At 39.3% G+C, this 26,070-nt stretch overlaps 1 protein-coding gene across 11 annotated transcripts in view; it reads left to right on the forward strand.

The window, feature by feature from the left end:
• Positions 1 to 26,070, forward strand: part of LOC132201308 (RNA-binding protein Musashi homolog Rbp6) — a 205,354-nt gene that overhangs the window by 8,377 nt on the left and 170,907 nt on the right. Inside the window, exon 1 of one of the 11 annotated variants that reach the window (XM_059627373.1) lies at positions 17,827 to 18,034. The exons of the other annotated variants lie outside the window; for them this stretch is intronic. Coding sequence (XP_059483356.1) covers positions 17,962 to 18,034 — 73 coding nt within the window. The 5' untranslated portion in view covers positions 17,827 to 17,961. Of the gene's footprint in view, positions 1 to 17,826; positions 18,035 to 26,070 lie in introns of those variants that run through there. 11 annotated transcript variants of the gene reach the window in all.

Consider the following 26,070-nt stretch of genomic DNA (forward strand, 5'->3'; position numbering starts at 1 on the left):
AAAAATATAATTAAAATCTAACTTTGTATTTATTTCTTTAAGAGCAATAGATGAATTAATGTATAAGTTACAAATGATTGCCAATTTTCAAAAGTATTTATACACATAGAAAGGTCAGTGATCGTGCGAAAAGGTGCTCTGAAGATCGGTGCATGAAAGACAATCGCGGTGGTATCGAGGAGAAGGTTGTGTGATAAAGTGGGTGGCGCGGTAATTGGATGACGATAATTGCCGGCCTCACATGCAGCCGGCGAGAATTAGGAGCCGCTGCACAAATGGGATTTTGCCGCGCGCACTGATCCCTTTATAAGTTGCCAACCATCAACACTCCATATAACACACCTCATTACAGCTGCAGTCTCACACGCCAGCAGCAAAAACTGTACCTACAGCATCAGCGGAAAAGGAAAACTGGCCGTGGAAATTACAGAGCAAAAGTTTCGTTTGGCAACACAAACATCGCGCATTGAACGCGCGTGTTTTTCACGCTTGTTTGCCACTGCGCCTGAAACATGGCAGCTTGTTTAATTTTGAATTCCTTTCGCCAGCTTTGCGTCAAAAGAGATAACGTGCGCTTGAAAATTCTTATTCTTACGCACATTTGAAACGCTGTGAGACTTTTGTGGAAATAATTTTCTCACCGAGATAGAGACCGGATCGGTTTCAAAGGGACCTTGGAGCCCACAGCCGCAATCACGCCTTTGCGATCCGAAATTGCGATTTCCGTCCGTCCGTTGGGTCGGTGCTGGGGGAACTTGGTTGCATCGCGCGCAGATGGGATTTCTAAGGTTTCGCCGCAAACAAACAACGCACAATTCGCACCGACGAGGCAAATTGCTTTGAGTTGCCAGTGGCCGGCCGCTTCAAAAGTGCGTCTCTTTTGAGCCTCTAATTAGCATCTCGTCGGGGGCGACACTCATTACTCTGGTCCGGTTTTGTAGTTTGACCCGTCATGCGTTGGCAAGCGCTCTCGGTGCATTGGCTCGTGTCAAATCGCATTCTGCCACTTTTCCCTTTTGCCAACAAAAGTGCGAAACTGCCGGATGATTAAAACCTCCTTTCTGCGAAACTAATTTCACTCCACAGAAAGTTGAAAAAAAGAGTTGTATGAAAATAAGTTTCTTTTCTCGGTAATGAGCAAAAGTTTTGTTCTCTCTCTGATTGATAACAAGAAGCTTTCTGTCATTTCTCTTTGACAAAATTTTTAAAAAACCTTCTTTCCTCTTTCGTGCTAGAATGAAATTTTCGTGGCCACTGTGCGTGCTGGAAACAAAACCGGAGATCGAGTTTCGCGTATATGCATATATTCGCTGCTACTTTTCGAGGCTTTTGTTTCGCAGCGGCTACTCGAATTACCGTTTAAGCTCTCCTTCTATACCTGCCCCGCCACACCAACGAAAAATATAATGTTTTCGCCGAGCTGCTCTCTCATGGCACAGTTTGAATAATTCACGTTTTAATCGGCTGCTGCTCCAAGCGAGCGAGCGGTTTGCCTGTCACATTAACTTGCACAATTTGCTTTGACAAAGCAAACAGTAATTATATTCGCCGCTTCTCCTCGTATACATTCGGGAGAATTAAGCCGCCGCAACTTTCGGCCTTTTGGGGCGCGCACCACTTCTTCCCAGCGCGCACGTGTTTGCCGAATGAATTTCTTATTTACGACTGCGGAAGCGATCGATACAAGAGCGCCCGCCCGCCTCCGTCCAAAGGCGAAAAACAAAGTTAGAGTGGGCCCAACTTAAGAACAATTACACGAGATCGCCTCTGAAATTATTTTAAATTCAGCCCTAGCTGCGGTTGAGCAGCGAATCGAAAATACAAAAGGTGTTGGCAAAGCTACCGCAGGGTGAGCTGCAGTGATTCATTGCAGCACCCGAAATAAAACAAGCGCGACATCAGCGATTGCACAACACTCGTAACACTTGCTTTTAATTTCAAATTTATGGAGTCAAGTGCGTTACGAGAGCTCTATTTTGCGCCGCGAGGTTAATTGATGCAGTGAGAGGCGGCCAAGGGGGGCCGAATATCGGCCGCCAATATAAATAACCCCGAGCTGCATTGCGAGTAAAGAAGATATGCCACTGGGGTCGGTCGGTCAGACGAATGCCTGAATCGACACATGACCACGAGCTGTGCCCAGGCAACGGGTTAAAATTAATGGCAAGCCTTCTTGAATCGTTCTGCAAATCGTCCCTACTCAAACGTTGCAAACTAATTTCCTCAAGCATAATATAATATATGCTTCTCCAGAAATTTGCTCTTGACCAGTCTCTGATTAAATAAACTTACAAATTGAATTAATTATATCTATGTATCTAGGAAACTCTAAGGATTGAATCAGCAACACTTATGAATGAAATCCAAGAAAAAAACGTCAGATTTGAATTTCATAAACCATATAGCATTAAAGACAAGAGATTATATTTCAGTTAAAAAAACTCCAATTTAAAGATGAAAATATGATTCAAATAAATTTCTAAGTTTAAAAACTGTAGTTTTAATAAAATTGTGTTCATTTAATAAAATTTAATTTATTGGAGAAACAAAGTCTGAAAATCATTGTGGCTTAAAATTAAATTTAAAAAATTAAAAAAATATTATTTGCAACTAAAAAACGTAGAAAACGACTAAATTTTACCCAAAAAAACCTTTATTTAACTCATTTTTAAGCACTTCATTATACACGCTGAATTTAAATTGATAAAAACCAAGGTTTGATGTCAAAAACGAAAAAAAAATATGCTCAAAAATCTATACTACAATTTGTAAGTCTTCTATATAAAAAGAGTTTGTTTTCCCTTTTTGAGCTGATTTACTCTCATTTTAAAAGAATTGACTTTGGCGCAGTAGCAGCAGTCGTTGCGCGCGGTTTCTAATTCTGCGGATTGTTTGTTTTGCTCTCGGCTTTTTCATCCTAAAACCGGTGGAATTCGTGCGCAGTATACTACCTTTTGCTCCCCGGCAGTCGAGCGAGAGCTCATCATGCCCAAATGAAATATTCATCGGCGCGCGAGTGTGTTGTTGTTTGCACGGTGCGCCGCCGCCGCCGCTCTCCAGCTGAATAGCGGCAGAAAGCCGAGCGAGCCGTCAACGCGGAAGAGCGGCGCCAAAAATTGATACCATCAATCATTCAGCGCCGCTCACAACAGCACTTCCTAACTTTGAATTTTTTAATCAATCCAAAACAAAATCGTTCCACATGTCACTTCCCGCATATATGGAGAAGTTTATTTATAACTTAAATAAATACTTTATTAATTAAAAAAACCAAACAATTTGTCACGAAAGAAGTAAAAAATTAACTGCTTTAGTAAATTATTTTATTTATTTATTTCATTCAGAGATCATTTGAAAAGAAAAAACGGAATTTTCTCGAAACTTTCATGTTGACTCGCATAATATAAAAATATTTGTGGAAAGGTCCTCGAGTTGGAAACAAAAAATGTATATTAACGAATAGAGGTGCTCATTGATGGTCGCGGATGCGCAGAGATGAGATTCGGAGTGTCCTTAACAGACTATAAAATCCGCTGCGAGAAGATTGTGATTTTATTGCCGAGCTGCTTTTTGCACATGATTTGGCAAATTGCATTCGTCCTAATTACGTGCTGTTTGCTCTCTTCTTTGGGCTGGAAAGTCGCAAGAGAGGAAAGAAGGGTAATTTCATTTGGCCAATTGAGAGAAAGAGAATAAATTCGTTCGGTCGAGTGATTTATATTGAAAGACCAGTTTAAGTGGTTGATTGGTGAGGAGCAAAGTGGGTTGCTCTCGTTCATTCCACGGCTAAATATTAAATGCGACGACCCGAGCCAGCGACCGAGCGGCCGTCTGTCCGTCCGGCAGCCGGGGATTACGTCACGTGAGAGTTATTATTGACTCTCGTTTTCTATCAAATTTATTCATTCCCACACAGACCGAGCGACCGCTCTTCCAACTCGCATTGTGTTCTGTAAATTACTTTTTAACACTATATATACTCGCTGCTCCCCATCCACAATCTGCCGATTTGCATTTAGACCAAGTAATATAAAAAAGAGCTGACAATGGTTAAAAATAATAATCAAGTGCAAAGCGGATTCCAATACACTTTTTTTAAAATTTAAATAGCAATCAGGGAGACACTTAAATTTCAAAATAATTTTGAACATAAATTAATTTGAATTATAGCACTCAAAGTGGAAAAATTATACACAATTAATCAATAATATTTAATATAATTATGGAGAAGGAAAATATTTAATTCAAAAATTAATAAAGGGTTTGCTCTGCTTTTTAAAGATATCAAGAAAGTTTTATAAACCAAGACTTATTGTTAAGTTATAGAAATATTTTTAATTAATTTTATTATTATTATTATTATTATTTTTTTGTTAAATGCAGAGCAGAAATAAAAAAGAAAATTCACACCGTTTTTGGTAAAAAGTTAATAAATTTGCACTTTCGTCATCATAAATCTTTTAAATGCACAATGGAAGGCAATTAATTATTGTGCGAAAACGAGGTTGGTGCTCTCGATTCAGGCCTGAGCATTTGGCGTGCTCAGCGAATTTTTCAACTCCCCCGCCATAGTCAAGAGCCATTGCGCGCTTTTTTGTGCTGAATCGCGAAGGTAAAGCCCTCTCGTCCAATTCTCTCGCGACAATGAACTTCATTTATGCACGACAAGCGTGTTCTCCGCGAGCGAGTCTACTTGAAAATTATTGCCAATTAACGAGAGCGAAAGAGACGAAAAAGCCACTTGAGAGGGCGTAATAAAATGTGTACTCCACTTTGATGAACGACCGCAGCACAATATAATTGCTGCAGTTTTAGAATAAATCCCAGAAGGAAATTCTCTCTTCAGTGGATATTGCAAAGTTATTATCTTAAAACAAAAGAAACAAAATAGAATAGACTTATCTCGAGAAATTTGTCGTTAGCAAAAGTAAAAAGCATGTTTTCCAAAATTTCAATTTGTGCTTGGTTTTCGTTACTCCTATTGAACCCACAAGAAAATTCAGGAGACAGAAATATGGAAAATTATGTATTATTAAATATTCATCAAGAATAAATTATTTATTTAAAATAATATGCTTTTTCAAAGATCTTGAATGATGATTGAAAAAATGACATTTTTTACTATTGTTCTTTATTTATTAAAGATTTTATAAAAAATTTGCGTATAAATAAAAATATTGATGGGAGAAAAATTGGGCACCAACACTAGCTTATGTGACTCAAGCTACTTTCTTTGTGTCAAAATTGATCTAATTGCAAAAATTTTATTTGCTTTTTAAAATCTTCTCTTGACTCTATGAACAAGAATGCTCAGCTAATATGTAGTGAAAATAGTTTAATATGTTTCCGATTAAATACCATCAGAAAAACAGCCTTGTAAAAACTCACCAATGAATAGCCAATTGCAATTCAAGAATTTTTGTAAACAAGTAAAAACCATTTCCATTAATTTGAAATTTAACAAATAATATGATATTTTCAGATTACAAATAAAAAGCTTTTTGAGTCATGCCGGATTTGGGTGGCGTTTTGAGTTTTGACGAATTGATGCTGTTGCCTAGGGAGTCCTTTGAGAAGAAAAATAGGTCGGTGCGTCTCGCGCAATTCCTCTGTGATCTTAATTACCGTAGCGCAAATAATAATTTCTTTTCCCTGGCGACGGAGAGACAGAGAGCGACGTTCACGCAGCAGCTGAGCTTGATTTTTTAGTTTATGAATTCGCTCGTCTCTCTCTCAGAGGCTCTTAACGTTTCTCGGGTTGCGCTTTAATTCCGGGGTCTAAAATTAAGCTGTAATGCGCTGGCCGAGAGAGAGAAAGAGAATTCGGGCAGCGCGAGTGGCTAGAGATGCAAATAAAATTCGAGCGGCAGAGCGGCGATAAAAATGCCTGAGTGTCGCGCAACGAGAGCTGAATGATGCGTCCGCGAATCTAAAACAAACTGCTCTCAAGAAAGTGCTTCTCTTTTTTTATTGATAAGCCCGGTCCAATTAATAGCCGCACTGATAAGATAATAAGAGAGCTTTGACTTTGGAGTTTTGCAGCTTTGGGGTGGGGGCAGTATCGAAAATGAATTAGCATTTGGCCATTTTTAGCGTCGAAAGCACATTTGGGGCTGCCAGTTGCACGGCGCTAATCATCCGCTCGGTTCGCCCGCCGCACATGATTGATGACTCTCAATTCATTTTTTATCAGTTGGCAAAATATGCCGCCGCCGTCGGAGAGAGCGAGCATGTGCTGCGTGCACACACACTAGGCGCGTCACTCGGCCAAAGTACAATTAATATCGATCTCGTCAAAAATCGCCTTTCTGCTCCGAAAAACTGCGAACAAAACACAAGCGACGCACCCAGAGGCTTCTTTTGTGGCGCGCGCGCAAAAATATCAAACTTTCAACAATTCATTTCTAAATCATTTTTGGACTGAATACTGTGAAGATTGTTTCTGAACTTATTGCTAGAGTAATTCTTTTTATTTTATTAACCATTGTTATCTAGAGCACAGAATATTTTAAAATTTTGCTGGAAAAATTGGTTAATATGTTAGAGTATTTTTAAAACACTCACTTATTAATAAAAATGAAGAATTTATTGGAAAACATAACATTAAGGTTTAAGATATTTCTTAAACCTAATAAACATAAGATAAACCATGCACGACAAAGTATCCTTCCTTTTCTGAATTAATTCTGCTCTATGATTTTGAGATTTATCTAAATTTGATGCGTAAAAAATTAATAAGTTCTATTTATTCAAATTCAAAACTTTATTGGCAAAACAATCTTCATTTATTTGCTCATTTTAACTTTGAAAACAAGCTTGGTACTGTATTCTGTACAGTTTCGAAATTGTGCTCTAACTTTTTGACTGCAAAGTGAAAGAGCAGAGTGCAGCAGCATTTCCATCACTCTGCGAGCCGCTGGCAGTTGCAATTTGCTCTCTGCAGCCGCTCTAATTAATAATATAAAATTCAATTAGCAGTTTGCAGCACAATCACGAGTTAATGGAAGTGCACCATGTTTCTGTTGCACAAAGGTTTGACGAATGCGGGGAATAAATGCATTTGCATTTTAATTCGCGAGCACGTGCTTGGAGCGAGTCATTTTTTGTGATTCGCGGCGGCGAATTCGGGCTGCGATTTGGAGCAGATCAAATAAAGCTTCCTCTCGTTTGTTTCTATGGCAACTGCGCGCGAAACTTCACGCCTGCACAAAAGCACAATGAACAGAGGAAACCGCACGATTGCACTACTCTCTGTTTTGGGTTGTGGATTTGGATCCAAAACCCTGCATGCCAAAATTAAAAATTACATGTGGCGTTCTATTTTCGGCAAAAGTAACAATTTGAAAAAATTATATTTATTATTAATTGGAATTTTGAACAAAATGAAAACATTTAACTAGAAAAGGATATCTTGTCTATCAAAAAAAACTTTGCCCATACTAAAGTGAACAGGATTTTCTTTCTTTTAATCTTTCATTTTTATATTTAATTTAATAATGAAACCCCTCCATATCAGGAAACTATTTATTTCCCTTGAATAAGTAATTTATTGTTAAAATTTATAAAAAACAATTAATATATTACATCCATCAAATTAAATTATCAAACAATTATTTTTTGTTTGTTTTTATTTTGAATTCAACTTAACATTGATAAAATTAAGACTGAATTTCCGTAAATCGCTTTTCTCTTGTTAGAAGCGAGCACGCGAGCCGAGGGTTGGTGCTCGGGCTGCCCATGTAAAACAATCTTTGGTGCTGCATTAACACGGCCATAAAACGCTCTTGCTTGGAGAACAAAATAATTATTGCACTCTTAGCGCCTGTGTGTGTGTTGCGCGAATTATTTTGCCTCTTCCGCGTCGAGAGAAAAGGGAGTGCGAACTCGGCGCTTTTTTGCTCACGCGCGATTGGCACCACTTTGCCGGTCGCGCTGCGGCCGGGTGTTATTTTTAGTGCTTATTTATGTGGCGTTGCAGATTTGCTCTTTCTCTCTCTTTCGCGACGTGTGCATTTTACGAGAGAGGCGCAATTATAACAACGCGCGTACCGCAAAGCCGCCTGGCAATAAACTCTCTCCACGCGGACAAGCCAGATGTGCTCGAATCTATTTTAAATCTGCATAAAACATTATTATTCACAGTCTGCAGTTGCTGCAAATCTGGAATGACTGCAATAATATGCATGCAAAGGAAGACAAATAAAGTGCTCACCATCAATTCAGTAGTTTCATACAAATTTACAGTGACAATTTAATACATTACCCATTCAAATTAAGCTATATTCCTAGATTTTTTAACTACACAAAATCAAATTGGAAAATTTTAACACCAGAAATGAATAATTTGTTTTTTGAAACAAAAATAAACGAATTCATTTATTTTATTTTCTTTCAGTGACACTAGGATTAATTTTGATTTACCCGATTAATTAATTCAGTTGGAGAGGCTACTTTGGAATTAACTCTATTATTATAGAAGATCAGTTGAATGAATAGAGGTATTTGCAGGACAAGCGCGTTGACGAGGCCTCTTGATTAATCCCGGCGGCCGAATTGCAATTCGATGCGTCAGTTTGGCATATATTGACGCGCCAGGGTGTCAAAGCATTCGTTTGAGGGCGGCATTTTTGACGTGCGCGCAAATTGCAAGTTGGCTTATCCTGCGCGGTCTAAATAGATTAATGCAATACAGGGATCGCGCTGCGCAAACACGCCGGACACAGTTAGTTCGAAGCAAATACGCAAATAGGCTCTGCCATTACACTTTTGCACGTCAGCGTTTTGTTCGCAAATTTGAACAACTTCCCATTCGCCACACAAAATCACGCGGAGGGTCAAATAAAAAATCATAAAATGTTTATTGGCATTAACAATAAAACGAGTTACATTTTATACTCAATTTTGTATATGAAATAAAAATTTTAATGAACAAAAAGGAGTTCTTTTGAATAAAAAATTTGCAAATTTTGAACCAAATTGAGTGCAGAAATTTTTGCGGTGAGAAATCTCAAAAAAATGGTCTTTAATCTTGTGTGGTTGCAAGTTGATGGAGCGCGTCCCTCTCTCTCTCTGTATGTTATGTCGTGAGATGCTCGAGATTGCTGGCAGCCGAAAATCGCCGCTAAAGCACGGAGGACCACTTTTTCCGTGCACGGCTCATGAGTCTGGAAGGCCAAGGTGTATTATGGCGGGCATTAGCGGCGGCGAACGGGTACAGCACCGTGCCGGCGAGTGAGCGGGCGAGGGGGAACGGACGGACGGACGGACGACGGACTCTTCTTCTTTGATATAAAATAATAATAATGCATGTGGAGGAGAGCAGAGAGGAGAAAAAAGCGGCCGGCCAGGCCATGGTTTGGCCTTGCTACGTCACGCTTCATGGAGAACAAGGGGGAGTCGAGTTGGAGAGCTCCAGACAAAAACCTTCTTCTTCTTCTTCTTCTTCTTATTTTCCCATTGTTGACGAGAGAGATAACCCTTTGCCGCGGCAACAAGGACTTCTTCGACGGGACGCTCCAGTTGACGACTTGCGCCGCAAATTAGACCAGCTCGCCCAATTTTGCTTTTGTTCTCTGGAAAACAAAAAAAGGGACCGAAAAGAACCTCTTTGACTGCTCAGCAGTTTTTTTTTTGCATTAATTCCCTAGTGCGTAGTTTGATGACCAAAATGAGCAAATTTTGAAATGATTTGATAAACCAGGATAGAAAGAAAATAAAAACAATATAAAATTGGTAAAATTGTAATTAATCAAATTGGGTGTTGCCTGATTTAGCGAGAAAGAAAGAGTTTTGAACGCAAAGAGATTTTAATCAATCAGTTTTGTGCTAGCGGAGAATTGTTAGTTGTGTGCAGTAATTTGCACTTGTTATTATTATTATTTGCTCGCGCGCACAAGCAGTAATGGTTTTTCATTACACACACAACTCGGTTCTCTCTTGTTTTTCCCTTCCTTTTGCTTCTTTGCAGTGTATATCCCCCTCGAGATACATCCCGGCAAAAGTTCTCTCTCTCTCTCTCTCTCTCTCTCGCTCTCTGCACGCTGAATATGTATGTCTGGCCGAGCTGCTCCAGCGGCTCCTTCCACCCACGATTCTACTCAGACGGACCTTGTAGAGTGTAAGAGAATTGAAAACGCTTGATTTATACCCCGCTCTATCTCTGCACGCATATTGAAAAATTCCGCCGCTGGAATTTTGCTCCATTTTTGCTCTTCTGCAAATCGGCCCAAAAGAAAGCACACACACCTTGCGCCACATTACGAGTTTTTTTTATGTGTGTGAGCACCGAATTTCCTCGCAAGCCAGCGAGGAATTGTAAATCACTTTAAGCACGTCGGTCCCCTTTTGTCATGCGAGAACAGTGGCAAAAAAATATCTCTCTCTGCATATATTTCAAGCGCAGGGGAACATTTTCTGTTTCCTCCCAAAAAGATCTTCCCTATGTTAAACAAAAAAATGTGATCCTTCTTCCACTGCATTACGTTCTTTTTTGCCTCTTTCGGTTTGCAAGTAATTTTGCTAATTTTAAGCCATACCAAATCCTCAATTTCGAACATACTATTCCGAAATCGGTTTATGGTCTTGAAATTTTAATCAAAAAGGGGGTTTTGCTACAAATATGAAGTAAGCAAATTAAGGATTATAAATTATATAACAATTTTATCCACATCTGGATTGCCAAATGTTAATTTCATCTTTCAAAAATTGGGAGTTTTTTTTTACTTGTTTTCGCCCTCTGTCTCTGGAGTCGAGCAAGAGATAAAGAGTGTGCACGAAACGAGCTCAAGGTCGATTGTTCTCTTTTTTTATTTGTGTGTGCTAGCTGGGGACAAGACAGAAAAATGCCGATGGTACTTGCCGAGAGCAGAGCTGCTGAGCAGAAATGCGGTCGTTTCGCGCAAAAAAGCCGCAAGTGAATAAATGGCGCGCGATGACCATCAGCGAGACAATAAACCGCTCCAAGTTTTGATCCTCTTTGTCCGCTTACTCACGACCTTGCATTTCCCTTCGCCAATGCTCCATTAGCAGCCCAAATCGTTTTGCACAAATCATTTTTTCAAGTTTTTCAGAAAAAAAGAAAATAAAATAAATGAAAGCTGTCCTCTTCTCCAAAGTAAACGTGGCAAAAATAAAAAAGATGTCACAAGCAGAAGCAGCAAAAACATGTCACAGCGAAAACTTTTTGGATTTTTTAAAAATTTTTTATCCTTGAGGCTTGAAGGGATCAAACGTTTTTGTAACAAAATATAATTAATCCTGAAATTGCTAATGAGCGTTTTTTTGTTGTTTGCAGGTAAGCTGAACAAACTTTGGTGAATATTTGCAGTTGACAAACTTGGCGCGGTGAGTGTACCTTTGGAAGGCAAATGGCAAGAGGCCGGCGTCAGTTTAATTTGCCCACGTGTCACAAACACACAAATCGGTATCAATTGGCTGTAAAGAGCCTTTCAGATGCTCATTTCCAGCCTCTCCAACTTTCAATAATTATTTGCGAGTTGAAGTAAAACGTGGAAGCGGCAGGTTGCCTAGTTTTCTGTTATTGCAGGCGCATAAAGCACGCAGTCATAACTCGGTGCAACTTTTTGCTCGGTGCATTCTGCTTTTTTAATAAAACTCGTTTCCAGTGTAGAGCGCTTATTCTATTAAACTTTAAGTGGCAATGATATCAAATGAGTAATTCTCACATAGCATTAATTTTAATACGAGACTCCTTCGCTCTGCTCTCTCCGTTTGTGCGAGTATGGCAGAGAGAAGTCGGGCGCTTGCTGTTTATGTCTCATACACTTTAATTCTCCTGGCCGTTAGTTTGCAGTGCGCAGCGCACATAAAATGCACATGATAACAATTTTCATCAGCAATTCTCTGTTTAATCCCTCCTTCCCGCGCCAAAATGGACTTTCAAGCAGCCAAAATAAATCTTTCCATTTGGCAAAGCATTATAGTTTCAAAACACTTAACACAAATTAAACGAAAACCTCAAACAAGAAATTGTTATTATTTTTTATTTTTTTACCTTATCGTGTGACATTTTTTGAAATAGTTGTGCGATTTTGATCAAATTGAAATTATACGTGAAAAAGAGCCGAGGAAACAGCGAAGTTTTTCTACTTTTTGGACACGGGAGTAATGAATGGCTAAGCGGAGCTCGATTTCCCACAGCAGCTTAAAAGTGGAAGCGAATTTTTGCACCGAGCGGCATCTCATTTCGGAGCGCCGCAAGCGCGCGCAGATTACCTAGAATTAGGCGGAAGAGCGCGGCTATCAGCTTGATCCGCGTGCACGTCGAAAAGTTTTGAAAAATTAATCCACGAGTAAAGGAGCCAGCGGAAGAAAAACTTTTCTCTCTTTTCACTCTCACTTTTTGCGCCGCGTATTTCAATCCACCGCCGTTTTCTCGACATGAATAATTCTGCTGCCGCTCTGTCAATGCATTTTTCCACATCTATCTTTAATCCTTAGGCTGATCCGAGTTGCGCTCATCCCTTCCCACGAAGCTCAACAATCAATCAAGCTCCGACTTTTTCTCTCTCTCTCCTGCTCCTCGGCCCCATATTTACACGCCGAACCATTACTCTCCCTGCTCTTCGGTGCGCCGCAGCCACGGTGCGGAGCGCAAATAAATTTACATTATCGGTGGCGCGCTCGCTCGCGTTTTTTCAAGAGATTTCTTCTCTTGCTGCTGGCGGCCTGATTGAAAGAGATTGTTGACGACAGGATTCACGGTGACGCACGGAGGCTTTTTGCGCGGAGGAAACGCCGATCGCTCCCATTCCTCTGCCTCGCCTCGATCACGTTTCACTTCGTTTTTGCATTTACCCACCGGTTTCCCATCCGCTGAATTTTAAATTGCGAGACCAAAAGTCTTTCTGTCTCTCCACTGCATCAGGTTGTTATTTTTTGGGAAAAGAGGAGAAACAAGTTTTGTAATATGGAAAAAAGTGATATGAAGTATATAGCAGAGAGTACAATGCACTGCTGCAGAAAGGAGATATTGATAATTTCGCTCCAGCTTTCACATCCACTCTTTCATACATTTATATTCTCCGCCGGCGAAATATGGCATTACGCATATCACAAGAGAGAGAGAGAGAATAAAAAAACTCTCCGCCGCGCACACAAAAGAAGCGATTTATCAAAAGGAAGTGCCGCCACCGCCACCGTCAAGAAAATGATATTGTTAAAACACATTTTTCACTGCGAAGAAATTTTCAAATCCAAATTGGGCGCACGATGAAGAGTTGCAATGAATGAGGGCGCACGCACGTAATCTGAAAATCTGAAGCAAATGCCAAAATCAATACAGGGAGCAGCGGGCGCAAAAATGAGAGAAAGAAACCGCGCCCTGCTCCAGCCGCTTGAGATTCGGGAAAATGTAAAGTTCGGCGTCGAACAAGCACCACGACAGATTCTTCCTCGTTCGGGCCGAACGTACTAAGCGCGAGGGGCTCGAGTTACGGCCGATTTACGGCGGCGGGCGCCGATCGATTTTCTCAAGCAACCGCAAACCATCAAGGACCACGCCCCCTCCGCCCCAATTCTCTCATTCCGGCCTGCATATTAAAAAACAAGGTAGAAAAGATGCAACCTCCTACAGGGTATGCAATACCACCATACACCGCTTATAAGTGGGTTGCTTTCGATGGTATTTTACTAAAATATTAATTTATTTATTTATTTTATGAGCGTTGCTGTCAAAATAAATTTAACTTACCAAAAAAAAAAAAAATAAAAATAAAAAAAAATCATACTGTTCAAAATTCCGGTAATTTATTTTTTTTATTAAACAAAATATCGTCAATTCGTCAGTATCAGTTGCTATTTTTGTGTTTAGAATTATGTTGACGCTCTGTCTCTATTTCCATTGGCATGGCCTAAAAGTAGATACGTGGGCAGCTGTGGGCTCCTTCAAAAGCACCTTAAACTTAATTCAGTTTCCAACATGTTAGTATCAGTCTTATTGATTGGGAATCCCTTATTTACGAGAATTTTATCTTCGTTTGCCGGAAAATGATAAATCAGAAATTATTTATTAGACCAAAAGAAATAAAATTATGAAAAATAAATTAATAAATTTATCTGAAAACACAACAAGTAAATTTTAAGTACGTGACGAAATAAGTTGAAACAATACAAAGTTTATTTTGACCTTAAAAATTTTAGTTAAATTTATTGCGATAAATGAATATTTTTAATTACTGAATAAGGGAGAAAACATTTCCACAAGAGACACATATTGCTTAAAATTTTGTTTATATAACTTTATAATTTGACGTATACTCGACCTTTACAATAAAAAGAATATTAATACCTTCGATTGTCTAACTTTTGAATTTCTGACAAATGAAAAACACGATCTCTGGACAATGATTTTTTGATAAGAAATTTTCTTATCAATGCCTAAGACTGTTTTCTGAAAAAAAAAGTTTCTGAAAAATAACGGTGACAACTCGTCTCTTTTTCAATCAAAAATCTTTTCACTTGAGTAGATAAATTTCCACAATGTTTATAAACATTATCAAGTTCTGCTGATTCAATTGTTTTCATAAATTCCATCTTTCTTTCTTGTTAAATAATATTATTTATTTTTTTTCTTGATAAATTTTTAAATATTAAATTTTTTCTTCAACGAATGCATGCACTTCCATTCCAACGTCTGAATGCTTGCATTTTTACTATTTAAGCGTTTTAGAATTTATACATTTTTTTCCAACGATTAATAATAATTGGTACATGATTAATAATGTAAGCCTCATTTTATTACGTGTCATGTTTAGTGAAAGGAGAATGAAGAAATAAACAATTCAATATTATATTTTTAAATAAAATACCAGCGAAAGCAGCCCACTTATCATGAGCGGAGGCGACATAATTGCATTGATGGAGGTTGCGTCATTTATGCCTTGTTTTTTTTTTTTTTTTTTTAAATATGCTTCTGGCCTTCCATTTTGGGACCCAGGGGCCCTGGAATCTAAGGAAAAAGGCCCACGGGGGGACGGGGCCGTGGCAAAATCCGGCGGAGCGCGCGGCGAGGGCGAAAATCAATAGCGAGAGGGTGGATAGCGCTGCACAAAACGTGCTATGTACCGTCGCGCGGTGCCAAGTCTATGATGATGATGTTAAGAGGCCGTTCTTAAAAATGAGGCACGCCGCCTGAATGGCAATGGACCCCGGCGCTTTTTGCACCGCCGGCCACACACCGCATGCAAATGCACATGCTGATCGCCGCCTAATGGGTGTGGTTTCGCAAACGCCTCGCCCGAGAGTGATTAAGACTGCGCTCAATCACCCCCTCGGCCCTTCCCCATCTGGGTCACCCAGCCCTGAAAATGATCTTTACAGTTATTCACTTTTCATAAAAATAATCGAATTCGTGTGATTTGGTCTGCCGCTCTTTTCACGATTGGACATGCTAATGGATGATTGATTCGGCGTCACGCACACAAAAGCAGCGAATCGGGTTTGCTGCACCTGCCAATCAACCCGCCCAAATGGGCACATAAATATTTTTCCGAATAAAAGCGATCGCCGCGTTTAAATATTTATCCGTGAGCTGACACTCGGAATTATTCTTTATTGATACTTCATTACGCAAACATTGAATGGTAATATATTTGCAGCCATAGAGAGCAGCGGGTTGTCATAAAATTCGCCCTTGGTCGAAACAAACTCGATTTGACAATGAGACGAGTCTCCGGGGGCTTTTAAAGTGCGATAAAATGCAGAAATATTCCACCCCCTTCCTATATATTTATACCCTGAGGATTCATAAACATGCTCTCACAATGAGAGATGTGTCCCATTTTAATGCAGGGTGCCCACCGAGCGCCAGATCAATAAGGTCAAGGTGCAGCGCGCCGATAAATTATTCAGCCGCTCGCTCACCTGCCTTTGGAGCTGCCACGCGGTTGGCAGCCAACTTTGGTCGACATAGACCCTCCCCCCTCCCACCCTCACCCTTATGTGTAGTCGTGGTGTTCTGCGTGCCGGAATTTGTTTGAGAAAATAATTACACTCGCAGCCAAAGTTTCGATGGATTTCTCAAGAGCGCAAAGCTGGCTCCTTTCTTTCTCATTCTTTCCCTGCCTGCCTATTGATTAGCAAGTTTCTGTTGTTTATTAAAAATTCAACCAACAAGTTCCGGCAGGCACATCGATTTTCATCCCTCAAGACACTCGGGTATGAAATATTTGACAAACTTTTTAAATCTTTTCTAAACTTTGTCTTATTATTTTTTTTCTTTTAAATAAGGAGAGAGATTTTATGAAAATCCTAATGAACTGCCTAACAAAAATATTTACATAGCACACAAATATTTTGATTAAAAAGTATAGGAAATAAAGACCGCCTTTGAAAAAAAATATATTATTTAGATAATAAAACATGTAAGTTGAATACTACGGGAAGTTTTAAAATCCCGGGCTATTTTTTTTTCTTGGATGACTTTTATTTTTTTTCTCTTCAATATTTTTTTTTTTACAAAATTTAAGTTGGATCTGTGGATTTGATGGGCGTATATATATATAATGACTAGAAAAGTTCTTCTCAGTTCTCCTCGCCGTTAAATACGAGTCCCTGGAGGCGGTGGAGGAATTTGGGATAAAATTTAGGAACGAAGTCTCATTTGATCCCTGCGGAGGGCCGAGCCTCTTTGCAGGCCCATTACTTGTTGTTTAACGGCGTCGTGGCTTCTTTCTCTCTATTTGGGCAAATGCTTTACGAGAGGAGCCACGGCAAACATATCCTAGGCAAACAACTCGCGCAGCGTTTTTCCTGCAGGGGTCGGTGGTGCACGCGAATTCATCATCGGCAAGAAAAACACGCGCGCAGGCCAATCATAATTTATAATATTGACATTGTGTAACTCTGGATACGCGTGGCAATCATCAATCAATGGTTCGGCAGTTTTGCTCTCCTATATGTGCTACCACCGCTGCGAAACGAGTCGCAAGTATAAACCCGAGGATTTGGCTGCTCGCGCGCTGTGAAAGATTGCTTTCCATTTCTTTGCGGAAGGCTGCTTTTCCGCCGACGGATCGCGAACCCAATTCGTTCGACGCAAAACACACGTGAAAAATGACTCTCCCCCAGTATTTTTTTTTGCCGGAAAATGACGCAGGGGGACAAACAAACCTACCAGGTCAAAAGAGCATGGTTTTTCTTCGCTTTTATTTTTGATTTGTGGCCTATTAGAGAAATGAAAGGAGTGGTTTTCGTATAGACGTCAAGCAAATGCAATAAAGTGATTTTTGGCTCAAAGGTGAGTTTGTTCGCGGAGGAATTTCGGCCCAAAGTGGAAAAGCGACGCCGGATTATTTGAGCTGCTTTTGACTCGCGCGCTCTGTCAATCTGCCCGCCCGGTCTCTTCTTTTTCCCTGTCAAATCATGCGGGGACGCGGAAAATTGCACTCGAACATATGAAAAAGCGGGGCAGGGAATACACACTTTTGGCAAGAAAGGTCTCAGTGTATCAAGTATGCAGGCAGTCATGCCACTTTTCGGGCAAAATTGCTTCCGTGATAAGAAAAAGATGAGCAAAATCGATCAAATCTGAAAGGAAACAGCGTTCACCTTTTTTGCGCGTTTTTTCAAATCGTTATTGATATGAGGTTTATGAGGGGAAAATGAGTTAATTTTTTTTTTAATAAAAAAAAATAAATTGGTGATTTCGTTACCAAAAATTTCATCCTTAAAATGCGATTTAAATTGAGAATTTTTATCGTTTTCCATATATATTTGCTGATTTATCTCTCTTCTGCACAAACTTATGCAGCGGATCATTATCTCCTCTCTAAACACCCCAAAGGGCCCAAAGGCGGCAAAGGCCATGTGATTTTGCATTGCAATGTTCTTGCGAGCGTGCCGTGCCGACCCATCTGCCGACCTTCTGACCGATTGAGTTTCGACATTAACGAGCAGTCGGCCGTGGTTTTTCGACCCAAGGCACCGTGGCTGAAGTCGTGAATGACAACGCGTCGGCTACTGCATCTGCAGCCGAATTTTCGAGGGAATGATGCTCAAACTTCGTCAATCAAAGGTATACAAATATTGAAAATCAAATCAAAGTAGAAACAATGCAAATGATCAGGCCGGCAGACATCAGGCTGATTAATCATTAAATTATATTATTATATTTGCCATTTATCTGCACGGAAATTTGAATTTTTTGAGTTGTAATTTTCGTTCAAAACTTTTGAAAGTTCAAAACATGAAAAATGAGAACAACTTGTGACCTTGGAAATGCCAAGATGATGGATTAGAGTCTAAAGAAATTTCTTCTGGAAATTGCAATCTCCATAAAAACTTCCTTGCAAAATATGAAAATATATTTTAATTTGAAGTACAGGGAAAGTAGCGAGATTAAATTGAGAGCATAATCAGAACTCATGGAAGCATAATTTTTATTTCTTTATGTGAAAATAATCTGGAAGTGGAAGTTATGTATTCAGTCAAAACAATCCATTATTTTTTCCTCTTAATGAGAGCAGGGCGATATTTTGATCGAACGAAATACAAATCACGACCCTAGCTTTGGTTTTGTGTGCAAAGGGTTGTTTGCAGCGAATTAACATGCTTAGTGCACCTGCTCATGTGCGTTGTTTGAGCAGAAAAAAGATTTTGATCGGCGGGTGGACGGGGAGGGAGATCAAAATCGGCACCGGGTGCTGTGTGCAGTCGCGGGCAGTGATTACAAAATCGATGGCTTTGCGCGACCCGCGAGCGGCCCTACTCGAATTTTTGCCCGGAAATTATCGGAAAGTACGGAGCGTCTTGTTAACACCCCCTGAGCGAGGGAGGGGGTAAGTTAATTATCTTGGTTGATGGCGGTGCGAGAGAGCGCGGCCCTTGGAGAGCAAATTAGGAAAAACGCTTTTCGATCTCAGGCTGAAATTATGTTTCTGATCCCGGGGGACGTTTTGTGTTTACCGGCCTCATTACTTTGATTAAGCAAAGGCGTTCGGAACACTTTCCAAAAACACTCACCTGTCGAGAAACTTTACGAGTTCCTCGAACTTAAAAGATTTTTACTTATTTAAAGATTGACAGTGCAAATTGCCATAAAACAATAATAAGTGATGTCATGAAAAATGAAAAATAAAGACCAAAGCTCAATGCGGAGGATGGGGTCTTTTTGATCTTGGAAGTTTTAGCAGCATTCTTGATGCTAAAGGTGGTGCCGTTTCGTCCAACATTTCCTTTTTTAAATAATTTTTTTTTAAAAAATTGAATGAAAACAATGTATTTGAAACAATGTGGGCAATTAAACAAAAAATATCGAACTATTGATTATTTGATGTTTAAGGATTTTACTTAATTTAGGCCATAATCTTAAAACAAAAAATTTAAAACAAAATCCCTTGAAGCTCATATCTATAAAGGAATGCAAATAATTTTAATTTTCTGGACACTATTTCATTAAAAATTAACGAGAATTTTTAAAAATTAAATGATTAAAAAATTTAAAAAGCGCTCTCTAAAATTTCATAAATAATATTTAGGAGAACATTTTGGGGTAAAATTAATTAAATTACAGAATTAGTGCACTTCTTGCTGAGGGGTATTTATGGTTCAAAATTTTCCTCAAAATCTCCATTTTTTTTCTTTTTGCAACAGATAGTTGTTATTTTTCGATAAATTCATTAAATACCATAAATATGAACCACCTTGATAAATTGTTGTTATAACTAGAAATTCGTCTGTTGCCGTAAAGCGACGGAATTCAAATTCATTGTGATGAAAGCACTCGGCGTGGTGTGCATAAAATTTTGTCTCCGGACGCAATTGTATTAATTCAAAATGAAATTAATTCCAGGTGGCGTGCCGTTTTTACACACACGTACAGCTATTATGCGTGCGTTTGATTCGAAATTCAAATATGATAAAGCGCGCACCGGCGCGTGTTTTCTTTTGCGAGAGTGCTGATGACTAAATACAAACACGTTAATGATTTCGCTCTGCCACGTTCGCATTAATTTTAATTCGATTCAATTAACAACGGAAAAATTCATGAATAATGCGAATTATTGTTTTGGTTTTGTTTAATAATTCATTTTTGTTGCAATAAATTGATTTGGTTGCAAAATTGATAAAATGCTAATTCGGTTCTCGGCTGCTGCTCGGCCTTGTGCAGACTGGTGCAAATCTCTCAGCACTATTCTTTTTTCTGTCCAACGCGTCGAGTGCTGCGAAACAGATTGCTGTTTTTTTTCCCGCCGAGTGTGTTTTGAACCTCGAGCGTTGCGGCCAAATTACACCCTAGCTCGATGCATATGCGTTATTTCCATAAAACTCCTGATTTCGCCCTAATTTAATCAGCCAAGAAACGCGAGCCAGCGATTGGCCGATCAATTATTCTTCTCCTCCAAGCTGCGATTGATTGATTTCTCGGGGGAAATGAATTCGCACTTGCTGCCCAACAAGCTCCAGAATAAATTATTCGCTCCGAGTTCTAGGAAACGCCTCCAGTTTGCTTTGCTCACTTTTTCCTCATTTACACTTTTCCAGTGGATTTGTATAAAATTCAGCAGGCATGTTTGTTCGACTCTTCAAATATTTTCTCTATTTAAATTGCGAGCGTCTGATAAATTTTGATTTAAAAAAAAGAGGGGGATTCTTTTAGAATTTTCTTAAAGTGATAAAAAGAAATATAATTTTTCTGCATAGAGAAATTGTACTTTTTTTATTCTTGCACGATTCAGGTTTTCAAAGGTTTGAATTTTGCAAAATTTTCATTTGCAGAACAAAGGGTGCGGTTTTGGGTTTCAGAGTTGAATTTTGCATTAGAAATTTATCTGGTGCGCGAGTAGCAGGCCGAGTGAGTAACGAGTGTAAGCGCAGAATGATAAACCTCTGGCGCGCAAAAAGTTGAAAATTCGCAAATGGAATGCCAGAGCTCGGCGGAGAGCATTTTATGCGCATTTCAGGAATGTGATGATGGAAATGGCCGCGCGCCACTGCCGCGCAGCGCGCATAAATTCGTGTAAAATATTATAGGGGTGTGTGTGTTTGTGAGCGATTCGGTTAAAAAAGGGCCCAAATGAGAGCGAGAGAGAAAGAGAGAGAGAGAACGCCGGTGCTGAGAGTTTATCTGCGCACGGCTACAGAGGGAGAGAAACAAAGGACAGCCACACACACACAGAGATAGGGCACGTCACTGCACTGCCGCCCGTTTCAATGATTTATCCCTGGCACGCACATTATCACGCCAAAATCGCTTTGTCCCTGTTTCAAAAACTCACCTTGTGGTTTTTTTTACTCAATTCAAAAATGGATCGAAATTATTGCGGCTTTATTTGGCCCTCTCTCAACAAATCGGACTGTCTGATGTGTCGCATTTGCATAAATTGGTCTTTTAAATTTGATTTTTTTTCTCCAGCATTTTACCCGTCGCGTGTTCTCACTTTATTTAAGTATTAGAATTATTGTTCGTAGCAAGACGCAAAAACCTAAGAATAATTATAGATAAACGAACCACAACGATTTTTCACCTTCTAAGTCACTTCAAGCACAACAAACTTTTGAGACGGAGAAACTATTTTTGAATTAATTTGAGAGCAATTAAAAAAATCATCAAAACGTACCTTCTCCTTCATTCTAATTTTGAGCTGTTTATCGTCCAAATCAAAATTTAATCCGACATTATAATTTAAAATAATAAGGAATTTTGTATATTTATTCTTAATAAATTTCTCTTCTCAATTGGAAATATTGAAAGAGAAAATTGGCCTTAAGTCGAATCAAAAGCTGCGGTGGCTATTTTACGAGCAGGAAAACTTGCTGTCATCAGAAAAAGTTATTCCTTTTTGATCCACAATAAAATGTAGAAATAAATTGGGGGTCGGATTTGCGGTAATAAATCTGCGGGATGAATTCGGAACAAAGGGTGCGCGTATTGAAATATAAGAGTGGCGGGTGCAAGTGCAGCAGTTTTAGTATCGCCTCCTCAGCAGCAAACAAAGGGCCCTTTGAGCAATATTAAACGCACTCGCTCTCTCTACACTCCACTCTGGCCAGAGATGGATGCACTTTACGCATTTTTGTGTCAACGCTGCGAATTTCGAGGGCCGCCTGCCGGACTCGGTTTCTCTTTTTCTTTACACGCCGCAAAATCATTTAAGGCTCCCTTTGACAATCCCCCTATAAATTGAAATAAAAAGCGGCAGATCCTCCGCGGAAAATTGAATTGTCTCTCCCAGCGGCGATTTCGGGCCAAGCTCCAAACGCCTTTTGCACGTTGGATAGACACACAAAAATTGGCTCTGCCTCACTACCAACTGAGCCTTTCAATCTCACCGAACCAACAAAAGTTTTATTTTGCTAAACTAAAAAAAAATTTTAGGTTTACAATAATATAATTTTTTTTTAAGGTTACAAAGAAGAAAATTAATTAATTAATCAGTGGGTTTGGCCCCTGCCGAGTTCTGGGGTGATTTACCCCTCCTTTTAGTGAGATACAAAGTTAGAGAGGATGGATTAGGCCGAGGGCTGTTTGCGGTCTTGGCCTTCGCATCAAATCAACTCTTTATTTGCACGCGGGGCTGCAGGCGATCTCGCGATTGATTGCATCCCCGATTCAAGTTCTATATTTATGAACGCAAATCTGATCATGAATTTCTTTTCCAATTTTTTTAATATGAAAATTTAATAATCATTTTCTTTGTGAAACATTTTGATCAAGAAAAGTTGAAATGGAATTGAGGCTTTTTCAGGAGTGACGCGCGATCAAGTTTCTGTTATTCGCCCCGAACTGAAATATTTGTGTATGAGTGAGCGAAAAACAAACAACGCAGAGGTACATTTGTTTGCGGTTTATGTTTGGCGTTCGTCTGCAAAGTGGAAAGTTCAGGAAAAGCAGAAATCTTCAAGCATCAAAATTTAAGAAAAAAGAGCAAACAGAGACTGATATGAAGTAGAAAATTATAAAGAGAAATACTTCCATATTTCATGAAAATTTTCTAATTTTAGAAAAAAAAGAATCCGCAGTCAACTTATGAATATAAATCACAGGAAAGTCTTTAAAAAAATCCAGTTTTGGTGACGTGACACCTTTAATTACAGCAAAACTCGCTTCTCTAGTTTCTTTTGACAAGTCAGCTTGGTGGTTTTATTTTTTTTTAAGCACGTGCGTAATGAAATCAGCTTTGATCCGTTTTGGCTTTCTCGCGTTTCGCCACCAAGTCTCAAATTCTCTCATTGCTACTTTTGGTTTTTCCTTGGTGCTGCTTCCTTTGACAATTTGCGGACGCGTTGCTGCGTAAAATGACTGCGCCGCAAATTGACACGAGAAAAAGTCCAACTCAAACTCAAAACAAACAAACAAACAAACTTGAATCGAAAAAGAACCAAATAAATTTCTATTCCTCAGCTGCGTATAGCGTGAATTATAGATTAGAGGGCAGTACATATAAAAGTGTGATGGCTATGCTGGCGGATAAAATCTCCCACGGATATTCGGTGTGTTATGGGAAAAGAAATTCATGCAACCCTATACACACTCTCACGTGATGTTATATGGCCCCGCTTTATTTTTATACTTTGGCTCCCCGGCGCAGTTTCGCGTGCGTGATGCATTTTGAAATGGTATTTGGATAAATTTTGAATTGAGAATGAAAATCGGCCCCCGAGAGAGCAAGAGCGAGGTGCGAAACAGGGAGTAAAGGGGCGAGACACGTGCGTTTTGCATTTCATAAATATTGATGGGTGCGGGTGTGGTTTATCGGAAAATGCTTTATTATTTGCATTGAATTTTGGCTTCAAAGGGATTACCGCGGAGTGGACTATAAAACATTACCGGGATTAAATGAAAAACATTTTTTATTTATAGCAAGGAATCAAAATTGATTTCTTGCTTAGCCATTATTTCATTAGTTAAAAATCTGCGGTCTTTTGACAAGATTATACATCTTTGTAAATTTGTTGCTTCTCAAACTTTGTAGCAATAATTATTTTCAGGAATTTATTTTACTTCTTGTGCAGATATTCTTCACCAAAGATCATGCGGATGGAAAATAAAAATTTGCACTTAATTTGGGGGTTGAAAATAGTGCGTGTGCTGGAAAGGAAAGTCGAAAATGGTGCATTAGGTTTCGTATTTATGTAATTGGCGACTGCTGGGAGCAGGCTGGGTCGCTTGTGGCTGCCAGAGTGGAAAATAATCGCCGCTGCCAAAAACAGACGGCGGCGCGAAAATTCCCGTCCTGCGCGCGCTGCCCTGCCCGAAATTTAATATGAGCCCTTGGCGAGAAATCCATCATCTTGCTCTCCAGTGTATGTATGTGTGGGACGGAAACGAAATCAGAAGAGCGCGAGTGTTTTTCGGAAAAGCAGCTTTGCTCTCGCTCTCTCCTGTCTGTTTCAATTAAAGTTGACGCGGCGTCGGATTTGCAAACGGCGGCCGGAGGCGCCAAGTTTGAAAACACACGCGTTTGCAGCTTAAGTTGATATTCGTTGAGCGAAAACACGAAATTGCGATGCATTATTCATGTTGCCATTCCAGCACCGAGTACAAAAGGTCCCATTGAAAAACAATCGCCGTGACGACCGAGAGCGAGACGTGCGTTTTATCGATTTTGCTCTCAAGAGAGAGAGAGAAGCAGCACCGCACCACGATAATGATGATGACTTATGATCTCCCTGAATGCACAGACACAGCTCTCGCAAGCAACCGCCCTCGCCCCTCAGTCAGTCTCAGACTCTCATAAAACGCGGCAGACGAAAGCAAAAAATAAAAACTTGACTTGCTTCCGCTGGGATTTGGATTCGGTCGCAACTCTTTGAAACAAAATTCAAAAGTGACTAAGAACAAGGCTAAAACTTGCAATATAAAAATCACAGGAATTTTGCAGGTTTCCAGAGTGCGGTGGAAGAAATATTTTCACTCCTAATTACCCTTAATAAATAGTTTCTGATGCGGCAGTTTTTAATTTAATGGAGTTAGTTCCATTTATTTTATTTCCCTTTAGAAAATGTCAACATGAGGCGAATGCTCTTTTAATAGCACAATTAATTATAAATATTTTTTGACCATAGTACAAAAATTCTTTGAATTTTTTTTTTGCAAATCATTCATTTGAATTTAAGATATTCTTTGAAGTTCAAGCATTTTTTTCTGTCTCCCTAAACCACACTTAAAATTTAATTCGAAGAAATACCAAATTTTTATTTTTAATTTTTTTATATTTTCAAAATCTGATTTTCTCAAATTTTTTAAGTGTATCTTTTCAATTTTGTACACAGGTTCTGTTTTTTTTATTTTATTTTTTTAATAATGTGCAATTCGTACGGATTCACTGGTGTATAGAAAAAAGTTAGAAATAAAAATTCCAAATTTAATGATTTTATGAAATAAATAAATATACTTACAATTTTTAGTTTTGAACTGTACTTGCAAGATTTGGGTCTTGAATTCTTATTTGCGAAAAGTCGGTTCCCACCTTTTTTCTGTAGTCGCTTTTTATAGCCGGAGAATGCGTGTGCGGTTGGTTGTCTTTGCAGGGAGTAGTAAAATAAGAGAGAAAGAGCGGTGGTGGAAAACGGCCTCGGAAAAGCAACGTGCGCGTGTTCTATTGATTTTTGCGGCCTGCCTGCCGGTCGGTCGGTGGGTCGGTGTGAAATGTGGCCCTCCCGAGCTGCCACGGCTTGTCCCCGGGCCACGCTCTTGAATTCCGCCGGTTTTTAAAACTGCAAGCCAGCGGACGAAACGTGCCAAACCCGGGGGTTCTCTTCAATCAGGCCTTTGAAAGTCGCCAGAAAGAAAGAAAGCAAGAAAAGGAGAATGAAGGCTGTGGAAAAACTCCATCGGTTTGTCGGCTTGGTGCTGACTTTAATCCAGTCCATAGGCGAGGACTAAACAAGGAAAACAAAAAATGTTTTCATTCAACGTATTTTTGCAAGAAATTTAATTTCTTTAAATTGTATGTAATAATTTTGGCAAAAAAGTGTGGATAATTTTGAAAAATATAGAAAAAAAATTAATAATTCTTTCTTGAATTTTGGTTTGCGAATTTGCTCCTATGAAGCTGAATTTGATAATAACTTACTCCTATCCCTTGGCAATAAATTTATATCATATAA

Source organism: Neocloeon triangulifer, unplaced genomic scaffold, assembly GCF_031216515.1.
Source record: "Neocloeon triangulifer isolate White Clay Creek 2 clone unplaced genomic scaffold, ASM3121651v1 ptg000014l, whole genome shotgun sequence".
Classification (NCBI taxonomy): domain Eukaryota; kingdom Metazoa; phylum Arthropoda; class Insecta; order Ephemeroptera; family Baetidae; genus Neocloeon; species Neocloeon triangulifer.